At 44.6% G+C, this 15,713-nt stretch overlaps 1 protein-coding gene across 1 annotated transcript in view; it reads right to left on the bottom strand.

Annotated features, from left to right (window-relative positions):
• Window positions 1–1,122: 1,122 nt before the first annotated feature.
• The window catches only part of CLVS1 (clavesin 1), a 106,232-nt gene continuing 91,641 nt past the window's right edge, over window positions 1,123–15,713 (bottom strand). The window contains exon 6 of the mRNA XM_063326949.1: window positions 1,123–1,299. Within this exon, the coding sequence (XP_063183019.1) occupies window positions 1,212–1,299 (88 nt within the window). The 3' untranslated portion in view covers window positions 1,123–1,211. The remainder of the gene's footprint in view (window positions 1,300–15,713) is intronic.

Genomic DNA, 15,713 nt, shown 5'->3' with positions numbered 1-15,713 from the left:
GGTGTGTACAGTGGTTGTAACCATTTTAGGAAATAAAGTCACTGCACATGAAATTTGATAACAATTTTTCTTTTATTTCTTTAATCTGGTTTCCGTTTCAATGAAGGGATGGGACTCTCTTTGCAGCTAGAGTAAATAGAGAAATAACAAACTGATCTTTGGCATTTCAGTTCTTCTGTTCTTCCACATTTCCTTCTAGCAGAAGCTTGTACTGAAAAATTAATTCTAAGTTTGCCTTTTTCATTTTAACCACGGCCTGCATCTGCAGTCAGCGTACCGTTCTGGCTCTACACCTTTCGCTGACTGCAGGAGGGAAGTGGGTAAATGGCTCTGCAGAGCTTTCATTTGCAATTGTGACCTAAATGAAACAATCTGGATTGAACCATTAATCACTGGTGAATGTGTCCAATGGGTCTCCCTAGCACCCCCCCTTCACACGCACACACACACACACATCTAATAGGCTCCCGAGTTGCCTGTGGAAAAAACACATCGTTAAAATTAAATAATTGCATTTCAAATTGTGTGCGTCTGCTGCCCACGCAACTAACTCTACTAAGCTGACAGTTTTATAAGGGCTTCAAAAGTTAAGAATAATTTTTGCTGGATACTGAAATAAGTGACCCCTTATAAGCAGCATGGATGAGGCAGTCACAAATTGTCATGTAGTATGGCATTATGCTGGCACTGATTTTTTTTTTCTTTTTTTTTAATGCAAAATCTTTTTGTAAAACTTGAACAATAGATGCTGCTTTTTCTGCCCTCTGAGCCAGACTAAACTGCTAATTACAGCGCAAGGTTTAAATCTGAGATGCATTTCTTTAAAACACATATAACCTTCACTTCTTTAAAGCAAAGCATCCCTGCCGGAGGCTTCAGGAAAACTTCTACTGAAACACCCTGGTTCCCTTAAACAGAGAATGCAGTCCCATCGTTTCCAATATTTTAATGTCATAAGTCAAAAAAAAAAAAAAAAGATAAATTCTTTGTATATGGACAGACTCCTGCGTCAATAGAAATTTCTCAGTTTTTGTTCAGCGTTGGGCCACATGGACAGATGGCTGGTGACAGTTGTTACGTGGTCAAGAAACATGAAGGACTTGTTCTCAAGCAAAACGCGTGCGTGTGTTGCGTGTGTGTGATGTGCTCTGTGGGTTTCTGCTACGGTGGAAGTCTGTTAATGTATCTGTGTATGTTCGGCGCGTGGGAGCTCAGTCCAGAGCCAGCAGCGGTTGAGTGTTCTCGCTTTCCCCCTGGTCTTCGTGTTTCAGTGTGCCGGCTTCCACCACTGACTGGGACCTGAAAACGAGAAGACACACATGCTAGCGAAGGCTGCTGCAGGAGCACTCACCTTCCTGGAGTCCCTTTCCTTCATTTCTTCATTTTTGCTTTTGTCCGTTTTCATCCTTACGGCTTTTTACTTCTTTTCTGTGGAACACGTAAGGAATTTGAGAAGCATTCCTTCGAATATGAACAGGGATGTGACTCATTGCGTGACTCAAATGCTTTCCAAATATTTAGCACTTAGCGACTCTCCATAATGCCAAACGCACTCAGCAACTTAAAGGCCTGATTTTTGGAGACCATGAGATCTGTTGATCCTTAATGTCTTCCTAGGCAAAGCTGCTTATGTCACTGTTTTTTGGAATACTTTGCACAAGCAAAGTCATTTATACAAGCGCTTACAGGAGTGAGTCTCAGCTCATGCTTGTTACAAATTTTGAGAAAGACAAGTAGATAAATCACAATTTACTGATGTAGGAGTTTAAGGGGCAGAAGTTTCACGAGTTGCCCAAGATCATTGAAGAAGCCAGAATTAATATGGCAACTAGAGAGCTTCTGATGTGCCCAGTCCTGCAACTTATCTTTATCTCCTTGTCTACACCTCTGAAGGAGAGCTTTATTCAGGGCTAGTCCATTTTAAATTAATTTCTGTCGTCAAGGTGGGAAGCATAGTTTTTCCTTTGCTGCTAATGGACAAAAAAAAACAAAAAAACAAAAAACCCCCACATAATAAAAAATGAGTAAACACTAGAGAAAGTGGAGCATCATAATTTCTTGCAGTGACAAAAAGCTGTATGGGCTTAAACTAGTAGGAAAAATTCAAGACTATTACATTTTCTGAGGCCTGTGTGCCCCACTGTTTGCTCACTGAGCTATGGAAGGGGGAACTGATGAGTTTATTGTTAAAGATTTGTTATCCTCCATGGTTTGGGCTAGGAGTTGCCTCCCAGACTGGAGTGGGCAATGAGCTTTAGAGTAAAATCGCTCTCTGAATTGGGAGCTTCTAAAAAGGGAACTTTTTCAAAGGTAGGGGTAGAATCACCCAGCCACAGCATTTGCATAGTATGATTTTAAAGAGCTGGTTTTCTCGTGGATAGCTTTTAGAATTAGGGTTAGCTCTCATTCCCTACAGGATGAGTTTGTAATTCCCAGTTGTTCACTATGGTAACCTCGGTTTAAGCCTTAGCTATTTCATGATATTAGATATCACCTCTCTTTTGATAAGAATCATTAATAACTTGCATCCTTTAGTACTGCAGCACTTGATCAGGATTGAATATCATGACTGTGAATAACTTGTATGATTATTTTTCTTATGCCTGGAGCTTTCATTAAGGCATAATAAAAAATTGTTATTAAAAAAAAAACCTCCAAAGAGAGATAACAAAAACTGGATGCTCAATGGGAAGATTTTATGTCAAAATTTTCAAAGAAAATATGTTTTCTCAAATGTTTTCTCTGTGTGTTTTTTACAGTAATGTGACATGCATAATGCTTATGACTGCATTTTAATATAGAAAAGCAGCTGATTCAGATTATGCAAAATGGCAGTTTACATATTTCTAGCATGTGGCAGCAAAAACTAATTGTGTGGCTTTGAAACAGAATGGATTCAAATCTCATCATCAACATGTTTTTGTTTTCTTTTCTGGACTACCAGATTAAATTGTTATTAAATTGTACTTCATTGATACTTTCCACCAATGTATTCTTTCTGTCTGACCCACTGCCCTACAATGAATGTAAAAAGTCGCAGATCCGTTGCAGTTATTTATACATACATACAGCGGAAAGTTTCTGCTGTAAGTCAAATGTGAAAAATCTCACAATTTTGCCTTTTTGTGATCACTGCTGATTGTCTCTGCTCTCACCACATTACACGCGAAAAAAATTCTTGCGTCTGTAACAGCAAGATACCAGTTTCTCCCCCGTACTGGTACTCAGATGCACGCAGGTTGGGAGCAACGTCATCCCAAACTCTGTATTTGGGTCCCACGCTGCTCCTCTTCAGACAGAGCCAAAATAGCTGGAGCATCGAGTAAATGCATTGCAGCCCACCTGAGCCCCAAATTCAAGATGCCAAAAGATTCAAATGCTATGCCTAGCCCTTCTAAATAACATGAAGAGGGATCCAACGGAGATTTTAGTATCTGCCAAGCTCTGCAGCAACAATCTCTTTTCCACTTCTGCTAGAAGCTGCTTAGCCCCCTATCCTAAAATAAGCAGTTCAGACTTCTATCTGAAGGGCACAGTAGTAATCTGAACAATCATCAGTATTTTCTAAGACACCAAAATAAAGGATTTGCTGCTGTGTTTGGATTTCCATTTTCCAAATGCATCATTTTTTTTTGTTTGCTGAAAACATTTTTCAGTTTTGTCTTTAACTTCAAATTTATGTAGGGGAAAAAAGAAAATTACTCAATTCTCAACAAGATTCTAAAATACTTTTTTCATATTCTTCATTTAGGGTAAATAGTAAAAATATAGATGTTCAGAAAAGTGTTTTGGCAATATATATCAATGCAGCTCACAACCTAATGCAGTAACTCAGCATGAGATACGTTTTACTGGCCTAGAACATCCTGGAATATGTATTCTATAGCTATACTTTATTTAGCAACGGAGAAAAGGTGATCTGCAATAGGCCACTGTTGCAGAAAGTACATTCAACTGACCGGTAACTAGATTTTGCAGCCGTAGAAATTATTATAAGACAAATTTATTTGAAAGAATGCACCCTATATGTTGGTTTCACCTTGCTTTTGTGTATCGTCTAACATACTAGAGATATTCCAAATCCCACTGGACACAGTCCTGGGCAACCTCCTCCAGCTGACCCTGCTCTGAGCAGGGTGTTGGGTAGAAGATCTCCAGAGATCCCTTCCTCAACCTTTTTGTGATTCTGCGTCCACAGAAATACCGGCTTCTCTGAACCATCCCACTTCATGTTTCTCTATCTTGACATGGCAACGATCTTCTTTCCAAGCTCATTATGCCTTTGGGGTGTCAAGTTTGACAGTGTGGATGACATTCAGCTATTAAACATCGATACCTGTAGCCATTTAAGGCACCTTAGGTTATCCAAGACAACCTTCCATGGCTGGCTGTTATGACCCAGGATTTATAGAAGACTCATGTCCTTCTGGACACGAGATGGAGGCCAAGAGTTCATCACAGTGCCTAAAATCATACAGGATACCTACATTTAGGCAGCAGAGCCTCACCTGTGCTGTGGTTTCTGCAAGACAAATGCAACTAATTTGTAATCTTCAAGACATGTCCAAGTCATTTGGACCTGGGCCAGATATGAACTAACCATCTAAGCAGGAAATAGTAACTGCATAGGCCTTGTCCTCGTACCACTACATTTTAGTCGCTTGTGTTGTGATTTGACTCACCATCAAACATCTGTGGTCACTCTGTGCTATGAATGACAGAGAGAAATAGACATTCTCGGGGTGCAATTCATCTGATCTGTTCTAAACATATGGTCATACCATATGATTCATGTGTTACCTACATTCAGGTCCCTGTTCTGATGAGTTATCATCTATTAACACCAGGGGGAACAGGTTCCATGATTTACGAGGCAACATTTCCTACGTATCATAGCCACAACTGCCTCACACTGTATTACCTTCAATACTCACCTGAAATGTGGCACAAGTCCTGTGTGTGCTGCAACTTTGGAATTATAAATGAGTATATTTGATCTCAAAACTTTCTGTTTTTTCTCCTTTCTCAGCTAAAAATTCTCAGTAACTAGTCTGGAAGATGTTTGGGTGTGGAGGATCTGGTTGAGTTAAATTTTAACAGAAGTAGACAATTTTTTGTATCACACAGGTAGGGTCATTGTGTAAGGCCCTGAGCTCGCGCACCCTATGCCTTTCTTTAACGTGATACCTGTGGGAGACTAAGCTCTTGTCAAAGTACAACGTGATCACTGTGGGCTGGGAGCCGAGTCCGAAGTCATTAACAGACACGTCAATGCCTATAGACGTTCCTAGCCTAGTTTCCAAGGCTAGGTAACCTTGCTTAGGAGAGCACAACGAAAACAGAAAGAGAAATGAATTCTCAGTCTCAGTTCCGAAGCCTAGGTGCCATTTCAGTGTGCCCCATTTAAAGTGTCAATCAAACCCGCCATGGTTGTTTTACTGTTCAGCAAGACTATTTGGAAGTCTGGAAAATCAACACTACCCAGCTGTTTCTCCAGCAGGTCAGCCATATATTTCAAATGACAGCACTGCATAGGTATGTACATCAGTATCTAAGAGAGCAGATGGCTTTACGTGTGTGGTCATTTTAATGCAACTACCTCAAATTCAGTCAAAAGCCATGTAAGAAGACGGCATGCAGGCCTTCTGGCTCCGCTGATTTCGGAAGGCTCTTGTCAAAGTCCGGCTGAATCAGTCCACAGGAATTTATGCCTGTTGGGTATCAGTTTTGTTTCCCATAAAAGATAAAATACCAAAATCCTGCACTGAGCTAACAGTAACTGCCAGCATACCATGGCATGCTCGCCTTAAAAGACATCGTCCAGTTCTCTGATCCCTCATTTTATGCATTTCATCGTGGCAATGCTGATGTGCTGCAGCCCACGGGAGCGAGGACGTATTACATTTGTGCTGGGCTTCCTTTGGGGGGTTTCGTGGAGGAAGGAGGAGGGCGACGTTTTTTTTCCCCAAACGCAGGAGGTTTCAAGCTCTCAGTGACATATTGCAGCCAATCAATCTGATCACATTGTGTGACTCTATTCATCTACCTCTCACCTCCCATCTGCTCATTTCCCTCTAATTCCCTTCCCATTTCACCAGCACCTCAGGGCTGTTCATCTCCCAATTATTCATTCCCTTTACAGAACATAATAAGCATTTTTTTAAAATCACACCCGTGAATTTTTGTATTGACAAGGTCTGGGGGGCATTTCATTCTCTATCCTTCTCCCTCCTCCCTCCCCACCAGACCGCAGAGGAGGGTGCAGCCCCCCAGCGTATGCTCTGCAACACACCTCGAGAGTATGCCTTCATCAGGTGGGAAAAAACAAGGTTTTTTTTCCCCCGGTATTACAGTAGCAATGCAGATGTGCAGGTGTGAAGTAATTGCAGTGAAAGGTACTCTTTTATTATTGAAAGCACTTGAAAATGAAACGCATGGGCAAGGCACCTTGAAAGACGCGCACGCTCCCGCAGGTGGTGCGGGCAGATGCAGGCAAGCTCTGCTCAGCGGTGCACAACTCCGGCGCAGAAGCCATAAAGCGTGGCTCTCTGCCCGGGCTAATAAGCCCTGCTGAAATCTCTTGCTAATGCAACTCTGAAGCTTCTGCACTTGCGCTGGCTCACAGCTCCGCGTGAAGGCAGCGCAGCGTTGTGCCGCAGAGACCTGCCCGGAGGGGCGGCTTGGATAGACCAACCGCAGCAGGTGCAAAGAGACGAAGCAGCATCGTGTCTAGGGGCACAGCTGAGCTCGTTAAGTGATCCACCGACGCGGTGAGTCAGGGGGCAAAGCAGCACGAAAGCTCTGGCTTAACCTTACTGCCAGCCCAGTGCTCAACCCACAGGACAAGCTGCTGTGCCTCCCAAACGGGAGATGGCTTTGTGGCCACCGTGGCAGCAGTGGCCATCTTTCTCCCTGTGGTTAGCACAGCCTGGGGAGAGGTTTCTGAGCAGTGCCCTGGCACGTCAAAGCCAGGGGTGACCATGGCCCAGATCTGTGCTTAACTGCACTTACGAAGAAGTCTCTGTGAGTGCATCTACACCTCTAAAGAGGCGACTGCCGCAGAGTGAACCCCAGCGTGAGACCTCCTCGTCCCCCCTTGTGCCCGCCAACAATCTCTGTGCCCCTCCTCTCTTGACAGCTGGCCCCAGCTGCTTCTCCCCACCACAGACCCTGGGCACAGCCCACTGCAGGGTCTGCACCACAGAGCAGGAGGGTGACACTGCCCTGCATTTGGCTCTAACCATGGCCCGGCTGGCCGTGCACCCTGTCCTGACCCGTCCCTCAGCCCACACCACCCCCCCAGGGGATCCAGTGCATACCCTTTGGCATTTACTGTAAAAACAGGTCTCTGGTGGGCTATGACACAGCTTTCAGCTTACTGCTGACACCCTGAACTGTGAAAACATACAGAAATGCTTAAGAATTTGGCATAGCACATACAGTCTTGTGGCTTGAAGCCGCTGAGATCCAGAGGAGAGCAAAAGCCAGGAGCTATGCAGGGCAAACGCAGCCAAACTCCTCTGGCAGAGGCCATCCCTGAGCAATACAGACAGGAGTCAGCCTGTACCACCAACCTTGGAATTAGGATGCACACCCTGGTCTTTTCTCATCACTGTGGATGTGCCTGATATCTCCTGCTCCTGACTGCTCTGAGCTTCTGCATCAAGATCGTGCCTCAGTCACATCCCAAGTCCAGGGCAGGGGAAAGGCATGGGTGGGAGCATCTCCTCTCCATTTCCTTTCTCTGCTGTAGACTGACCCCTGCACGTGCCTTTTTTTCATATAGAAGGAATAGGAGCACCTGCTTCCAACAGGACTTCCTAGAAGACACTTAATCCCCTGGGGTGCAATACGTGACCTATCAAAAGGTATCTTTGGGGACAAAGAAAGACAACACCGCAGCAGCAGTCAGCACCAATTTACAGCAGATTCATCGAGAGCTGCTAAAAAGTGAGTGGAGTATGAGATACAAACAAAAGAAAGTCAGGCCAGGCAATGAAGAAAATTATTTATATTATATCCAAATAATGCAATTTGAATGAAAATTTTCTTCTCCTACTTCTTGAATATTACACACGCACGCACTTGTCGTCACCATTCACACTTGTCCTGCTCACCCCCATTTCCTTGCCCACCAAGCGCTCCTTCTAGCCCAACAGCTTCCAGTGCCTTTGCTCAGACACTCCAGACCTTGACTCCTGCCTCATCTTTCAGTCTGCCTTTTCTGCTCCCATGCCAGTGACTCCAGTTCCCAATATCCCAACCATATTTGCCCCACGAATCGCAGTCTTTTCACTTCTGTCTGGCAATAACAGGGAAGATGGAGCCCTGAGAGCAAAGGGTGTCAGTCTTCCTACTCCCCCATCCTACATCAGAAGTTTCCTCTCCTTAGCAAGAAGAGCACCGCAGAATGAAAGCAACCCTGCAGATGTACTATTTAGGCTGGAAAGTCAAACACTGCCACAGCAGGAAAAGCCAAAATGTAGGTTGTGGGAGCAGCGTCACGACCCCCCTATTACGCCCCAGACCCAGGAGCACCCACTGTTCTTTCTCACAGGGCTCTTTCCTCTCTCAGTGCTCAGGGTAGATAGTGCCAAGCTAATAAGTGGCTATTTATTTCTCTTTCTTCTAGCAGTTCAGCATGTGGCTCTGTGACACATTTACTGCATATTATTCCAAGCCTGCTCTGAAGATAGCCTTTGTTAATTCCCTCCTGAGCTTTTCTGTGGAGTTCATCAACGCAGTACTTGTGTGCCTCTTAAATGCTAATTCATTTACTGCCATAGCACGGCTGTGAGGGGTGTTTTTTTTTTTAATTTCCATTTTGCATGTGGAGTGCTGAAGTGCAGAGAGATCAGGGTCCAAGTATTCCTCTAAAGTGGGGTGCACGTTTCCCAGCGCCGCGAGTGCGTTTTTGCAGGGTGCTCACAGCATTACGTGTCAGCTTGTGTGTCCAAAGCACCTCTCCCATCGATTTCTGTGGCAGGTGAGCGCTGAGTATTTGTGGAAATTAGACCCCAAAGTCTACAGCTTGACAGGCTGAAAATAAGTAATGTGCAATCTCACCATCTGGGTGAAGTTTGGTTTAAGTGACTTGCCAGGGCGATGCAGGGGCTCGGGGAGAGAAGGGAGAGCAGGATCCGCTTCTCCAGGGCTGCACCCAACAGGCTTAACCAAAGGATCATTCCTGGTCTCCATCAGCCCTCCCCCTAATCATCCCCATTTCCTTGCCCACCAAGTGTGCTTCCCGGCCCAGCTGCCTCCAGACCTTTATGCCTGCCTCACCTTTCAGTCCGCCTTGTGTCTCCCATCCCACCAACCTCGGTTCCCAGTATCACAGCTGCGTTCACCACTGAATCCTCATCTCTCCAGTTCTCCTGCCACCAGCGGGCAGGATGCAGCTCTGACAGCATGGGGCGTCAGTCTGCCAAATCCCAGCTCCATGTCTTGCTGCAGCCTGGCCTAGTGCAGAGAAAGTTGTTGTGATCACAAGTAAAAGTTGTAATTACAAAAGCCCTCTGCACCCCGCGGCCTGGTCAGGCGGTGCACATTGTGGGCGTTGAACCATCAACCCAAGCTGAACAAGTTTATTTATTCTGGGAGGCCAAGCTAAAGCACGAGGCAATCCTTGGGGTCACTAAACGCTAAAATTAAATATGTTTCTACAGAGCATGTGTGAATTGCCTTTTCAAAGGCTCGTAACTCGGCCAGATGTAGGTGGATTTTTCACAAGGCAGCAAAAACCATAAGTGGTAGAAACCCATTTGTTTTATTAAGTGTCATGTCTCTAATCTAAACTACTAAACTTTTGGCAAATTTATTGCCAGCTGAAGACATAATTTACAATGCAATATTTTAGGCAGCCTGAACAGCACGGGTTCTGCCATTCCCACCTCCAGCCTGTGTTTGTGCACCCGTGCACTGGTAATCGAGTGCTGTAAGCGGATGAAACCCACGCTGCCGACACCCTCAGAGAGCAACCGATTTCCTGCCCTGCCCCAGGGGACCCCCAGCACCAAGCTGCCCGTCCCTCCTGCCCCCGGTTCAGCCGTGGCTTTGCGACTCTCATCTCCTCTTTGGCTCCTCAGGGTGTTCTGCACCGTCTCCCCTGTAGCCTCCCCAGGACCTGCTAATGTGCCAGATCCACCGGCTCCTTTCCATTTCTCTCTGATGTATTAGCAGAATTCCGGTCAAAAGCTATAAAACTGTTCAACAGCTAATAATCTATGTTACCAGGTAATGCGTACATTATGCGATATGCATGTCCATGGGACACCTGCTCGTGGTGTCTCATGTCTCATGACAAGACATGTCTCATTCATAATCTGCGTTTGGGGGAAGCATTTCCGCATTCAGAATTTCTCTGTCGTTTCAAATAATTCTTAGTAAAATAATGAATATAAGCCTTGCACCGTAGGTCTCGCATAATATAGAGCTATTTTAACAGAAAGCTTACAAGGAGTATTTCCCTTTTCCCCCAGCACATGTGGAAACGCACCCCAGCTACAAGCAGAGCAACCCAGGTGCCATCCATGGCCAGTGAGAAGTTTTCACACATTTTCATACTGATTTTTATTTGCTGGTATTTTACTACTTCTGCAGTAAATTGGTGCTGACTGTGAACCGGCATAAAACATGACCCATAAAAGCAGAAACATATGGCAAAGGAACATTAAGGTCATACCAAGGATAACAACTTGAAAGGTCTGTCTTGCACAGCCCAGCTGGGCATATGGAGGAACCAGTCTGAATAAATAAAAACCTTACATAAGTCACCACCATGAATGGCCCCTTTTGGATCTAAAACTGTTCCAGTCGGCATTAGTGTGTACCGGTTGTGATGCCCTTCCCTCTGGGAGCAGGATCCCACTTCTGAGAACCGACAACTAGTTTCAGCAACAAGTTCATTTGAAGATCAGTCCTTTTAAAGACGCACGCATCAGGGGGCAGTAATGGGAAACCCTAATCTGTACTTTAAAATCCTTTCACTCTAATCTAGGACATAAAAATCCACATGCTCTGACTCAACAACGTGGGGCAATGCATTCCAACAGTTTTTTTCACTGCATTTTCAAAATGCCTAATACGGGGACTTTTGATGAACCACTGGGCAGGTCATTGCATCTCTAGGTGCTCAAGTCCTTTAGGATGAAAAGAAACAGCCTCAAGTTGTGCCAGGGGAGGTTTAGATTGGATATTAGCTAAAACTTCACCAAAAGGATTATCAAGCGTTGGAACAGGCTGCCCAGGGAAGTGGTTGAGTCCCCATCCCTGGAGGTATTTAAAAGACATGTAGACGTGGCACTTAGGGACATGGTTTAGTGGTGGACTTGGCAGTGCTAGGTTAACAGTTGGACTTGATGGTCTTAAAGGTCTTTTCTAACCTAAATGATTCTATGATTCTATAAGTTTCTACTTCATAGCAGGAAAAGGTAATGGTGTCTTGATGCATAAATTGTACATTTTCACACTGAGCGTGCTTGGCTCAATTTCAAAAATTTTACCCTAACTGAATTTCCCGAGTCTCTAACGGGCTTGACTTGGTGATAGTAACACTCTTGCAATCCGTGTTACCCTAAGAATATTTTTTTTAACTCCAAATTTGATTAGAGTTATCCTTAATTAAAATTTGATGAAATAATATCAGTTAAACAGCGCAGGTTGTTTGGCCAGAATATATATGTAGCTGTTAGGTAAAATTCCCTTTCTCTGCAGGGCAATTTTAAATTGCAGTAGGCTTTCAGACCTGTTTGCCCTGGCAGCAGGTTAAAAGCGAGTGCTCTTTTGCTGCCTGGGAGGGCAGGGAAGGAACATTCAGCTCCCAGGCTGTGCTCAGTGACCACGCAGCGAACAAGGGAAGGCAGAGAACAGTCTTTGTCACTTGGGCTGAAGATCAAGTTCAGACATCAAGAAGTGACCCAGATGCAGCTGCAGAAAGGCAGATCTTGTAAAGAAATGCAAGTCAAAGGGAGGCAACGTGCTACTGCAGGTTACTTGCTGCTGCTGGACCCAAATGTAAAAGCAAGGTGACACTGGGGGAAAAAAGGAAACTCTTCAAAGAACCGAGCTCTTTCACATCTTCCCCAGTCACTGAGTCCGTCTCTCCAACTGAGGATGCTCGCTCACTGCGGTTAGGTACCCAAAGAGCTACAGGCGCTTCCACTGTGTCTGGCCAAAAGACTATGCCCTATTGGAGCAGTGATATGTTGAGAGCAGTCTCTGACTCTTTAACTGCGAGGCTTAACCATCCACCATAACTATTCATTACACTGCACACCCAGATCAAACCTCCAGCTGTTCCCAAAAACAACAGCTCATCAACAAAAGCCAGCATGAGTGCCTCAGGCAAATGCTTTGCTTTTGTGCTGGCTCCCTCTTGACTAAAGCAACCCAAGGCCCCTTTCTGACCATCAGGGCTCTCAGAAGGTTTGGCCACAGCTGAAAGGGAGGTGATTTTCTTCCCCGTGCTCCGAATTTTCACACCATTTGCATTGCTCTCAAATCCCACAGCTCGTAAGTGACAGGCTCCCTGCATGGACGCAGACCGTTCAGGAGAGATGGCCCAAGACAGAGGAAGCGTCTGTTGCCATTGCTGCTCCCAGGATTATCCAACGGACGTGGCCAAACGGTCGGATTGAACTGATTTTCCTATTACTGTATTAATACTGGTTTGCATGTTTATTACCTTGCCCATTTCAAACTTCACTGAGCTGAATCTTAATAAACAGATATATTCTGAATGGATTTTTGCTATAGTTGCCTTTCCCCCCACCCCCGCCCCGGCCATTAAGTCTCATTATGTGGAGTCATCAGCTGTTTTGCTTTGTTTCCCATCTGTTCATACAGTACTTGGGTTCTGGGATTTTTCCCAGGGTGTGAGATAATAGTGCAGATGGGAGTGCAATTTCCACTGTTTTGATTTTGCCCCAGTGGGGCTTCATGTGGGCACTGGTGGAAAAATGACAATTGCAATGGTTTTGATTAAAGATTTTCTATATTACAGGAACTCGTCAAATCTCAAGATTTTCAAGATCATGTTGCTAAGTAGAGTCAGTGGCAGTTTTTTTCTAAGAGATTTTCAGTCCTTTCCCCATCTACAAAACCTCCATTCTCTGAAGTAAACAAGGACTCTTTTTTGAGAACAAATCTTTTGCAATTTCAAGTCACAAGAAAAACCAACCCTGCCTGTGGCTGGGGAGAAGATCACATTCTGGTCCCATTGCTGTTGAGGGGAGGAGAAATTGAGACTAATAAGACTTTGAGGGGCAAGTGTAGTCTCCTGTGACCGCTGGTAGCCACCTCATATCAGACCTTTCACCTGTGTATCAGTTAGGTTGCCATATTGACCAGCTCAACAGCTTGTCAATTGACCAGTAACTCAGTAGCAAACCTACTCCTCTAATTTGCAGCCAAGGTGTACTTTGGTCAGCTTATACCCATTTGATCTCATATCTAAGTTCTCCTTTTTCTCAAATACCTGTTCTCTCTCCCCAGCTTTTATTCCCTCCTGTATTTGTAGAGAACGATCATACCCATTTCAACATTTGCTCTGCGAGACTGAACTATCTTCAATAACTTCTTGCTGGAAAAATACGCTCTCTGCTCTCCTCACCCTCCTCACAGCTCTCAAGTGAACTTACTTCAATTTATATCCATCTGCCCTGGTGACGGGGGCCAAGAACAGCTGTCAGTCCTGAAGCCAACCCATGGGCAGGTACCTGCTCCAGCTTCACTCCCTCCCACTGCTGCTTGGTGCTGCATTTTCTCCTGGCCTGCATTCTGAGATTTATTTTAATTTTCAGGTGATGACTTCAGTTTGATCTCAGGCACATCTTGAAAATGCCCTCTTTCTCCCCCTCTGCATTAATTTTCTAATGGACATAAAGTGGCTACAAAAGTATTTTGGTCAGTTATTCTCTGACTCCATTTCCTGGCATTTTTCTTCCAGTTCTGTAATTCCTATCTTCATTTCTCAGCATCCCTGATACTAAAATTGCTAGACTCTATATTTGGAGTAGGTTGTGCCCAGGGTGAGCTTCTCTCTAGGTGTGGAATGGAGATAGATACTACTTTTCACAGGGCCATTTCTCTGTGGTGACAGTGCAAGACTCCAAGTTATTCTAGAAGCATTGAGCTCCAAGATCGAGAAAGCTTTAAGACAGCACTGACCCAGAGGCAGCTCTAGTAAGGATGTGCTTGTTTGGCCTTACAGAAAGTGGCCGCACAGCCAGGAGTGGCAACCTGCATCCCTGCACCTTGTCATGCAGCAGGATGGTGCTCAGGCAGGGGGAACAACCACTGTGCCCCCAGCCTCCTGGGTCAATCATAGAATCACAGAATGGTTCGGGTTGTAAGGGACCTTAAAGATCACCTAGTTCCAACCCCCCTGCCATGGGCAGGGACACCTCCCACTAGACCAGGCTGCTCAAAGCCCCATCCAGCCTGGCCTTGAACACTTCCAGGGATGGGGCATCCACAACTTCTCTGGGCAACCTCTCATAAGCACTGCCCCCCCCCCCCCCAAGATAATTACTGGGCAGGTAAACCTGCAGCGATATCTGGGAATTCAGAGAGGAGAAGACCCATAATTGTTCAGCAAGGCTTTTCATCCTTACATTACAGAAATCCAAGAAGGCTCAGTCTTCGTATACTTACCCTTTTCAGAGGAACGTATGTGCTAAAGAAAGGGGTAGGCACACTTTTTGTTAAACCTGACTTTTCAGCATAGAAACTCTTACGAAATTATCATGTTTACTCAGGAGTTTAGAGATTTTTATGCTGCGAATAGAGGAGGATGGGAGAGATTTTTAATGGAAGTGCAAAATTGCTTTAATAAGGGAAAAAAATGCTATGGCAATTCTGAGGGAATTATATTTAAGATGAAGACTAATGCTAGGAAATCACCTGTGCTTAATTGAAACCTCCCTGGCGTATCCAGGAATCTCAGCCATGGCCTGAGACTCTTGTTGTGTTAGAGATGTATGAACCTAAAGAGGTGAGGAGGGGGGGATCCATGAAGACAGGTAATGCTAGTAGAATTCTGTAGACCTTTTCATAGGCCTTAGATATAAATCTCGTCTAATAAATCTAATAAAGCACACAATTTTTGCTTTCTAAGCACAGGCTTTTACCTCAAGTTAGGCCAAAATGTAATTTCAGGGGAAGAAGAATCAAAGCAAGTACTCATAGGGGAAAATCTGTCGAAGCAGTGAACTTTTCACCTCTAACAGCTAGTAATGACCACGGGGTACAAGATCAGATGGTTCACTTAACCGCCGAGTAACAAAATTAGGCTAAAAGTTAGATCTAGTCTGCCCAGGGGCAACATGACAAATTAGATTCATCCACTCGCCATATTTGTATTAATGCACTTTTGTATTAGTGAACAGATTATAAAAGAAGGCTTTGCCTTGAGGCAGGGTTTTCTGGCACTGAACTAATTTTCAAGCTGAGGTTCTCCCCTGAGGGCACGGTAAGACCCTCCGTTCTTTGCAGCCGAGGACCTGATCCTCAGCAAAGATTTACCTGGGAACAGCTCTTAACACTTTGGAGCTTTAAAAACTGCACATTTCTTTCTGTAAAGCTATGTAAATTGTATACTTTTAATATATGTTTTAATAATAATGGAATATTTAGTTACCATCTTTCTAAAACCATTCCATGTGGTCCACTGCTAATATTTAAAAAAAAAAAAAAAAAAGGAGAGAAAAAAG

This window comes from Chroicocephalus ridibundus, chromosome 2 (assembly GCF_963924245.1).
Source record: "Chroicocephalus ridibundus chromosome 2, bChrRid1.1, whole genome shotgun sequence".
Classification (NCBI taxonomy): domain Eukaryota; kingdom Metazoa; phylum Chordata; class Aves; order Charadriiformes; family Laridae; genus Chroicocephalus; species Chroicocephalus ridibundus.
This window is presented reverse-complemented; position numbering and strand designations above follow the sequence as displayed.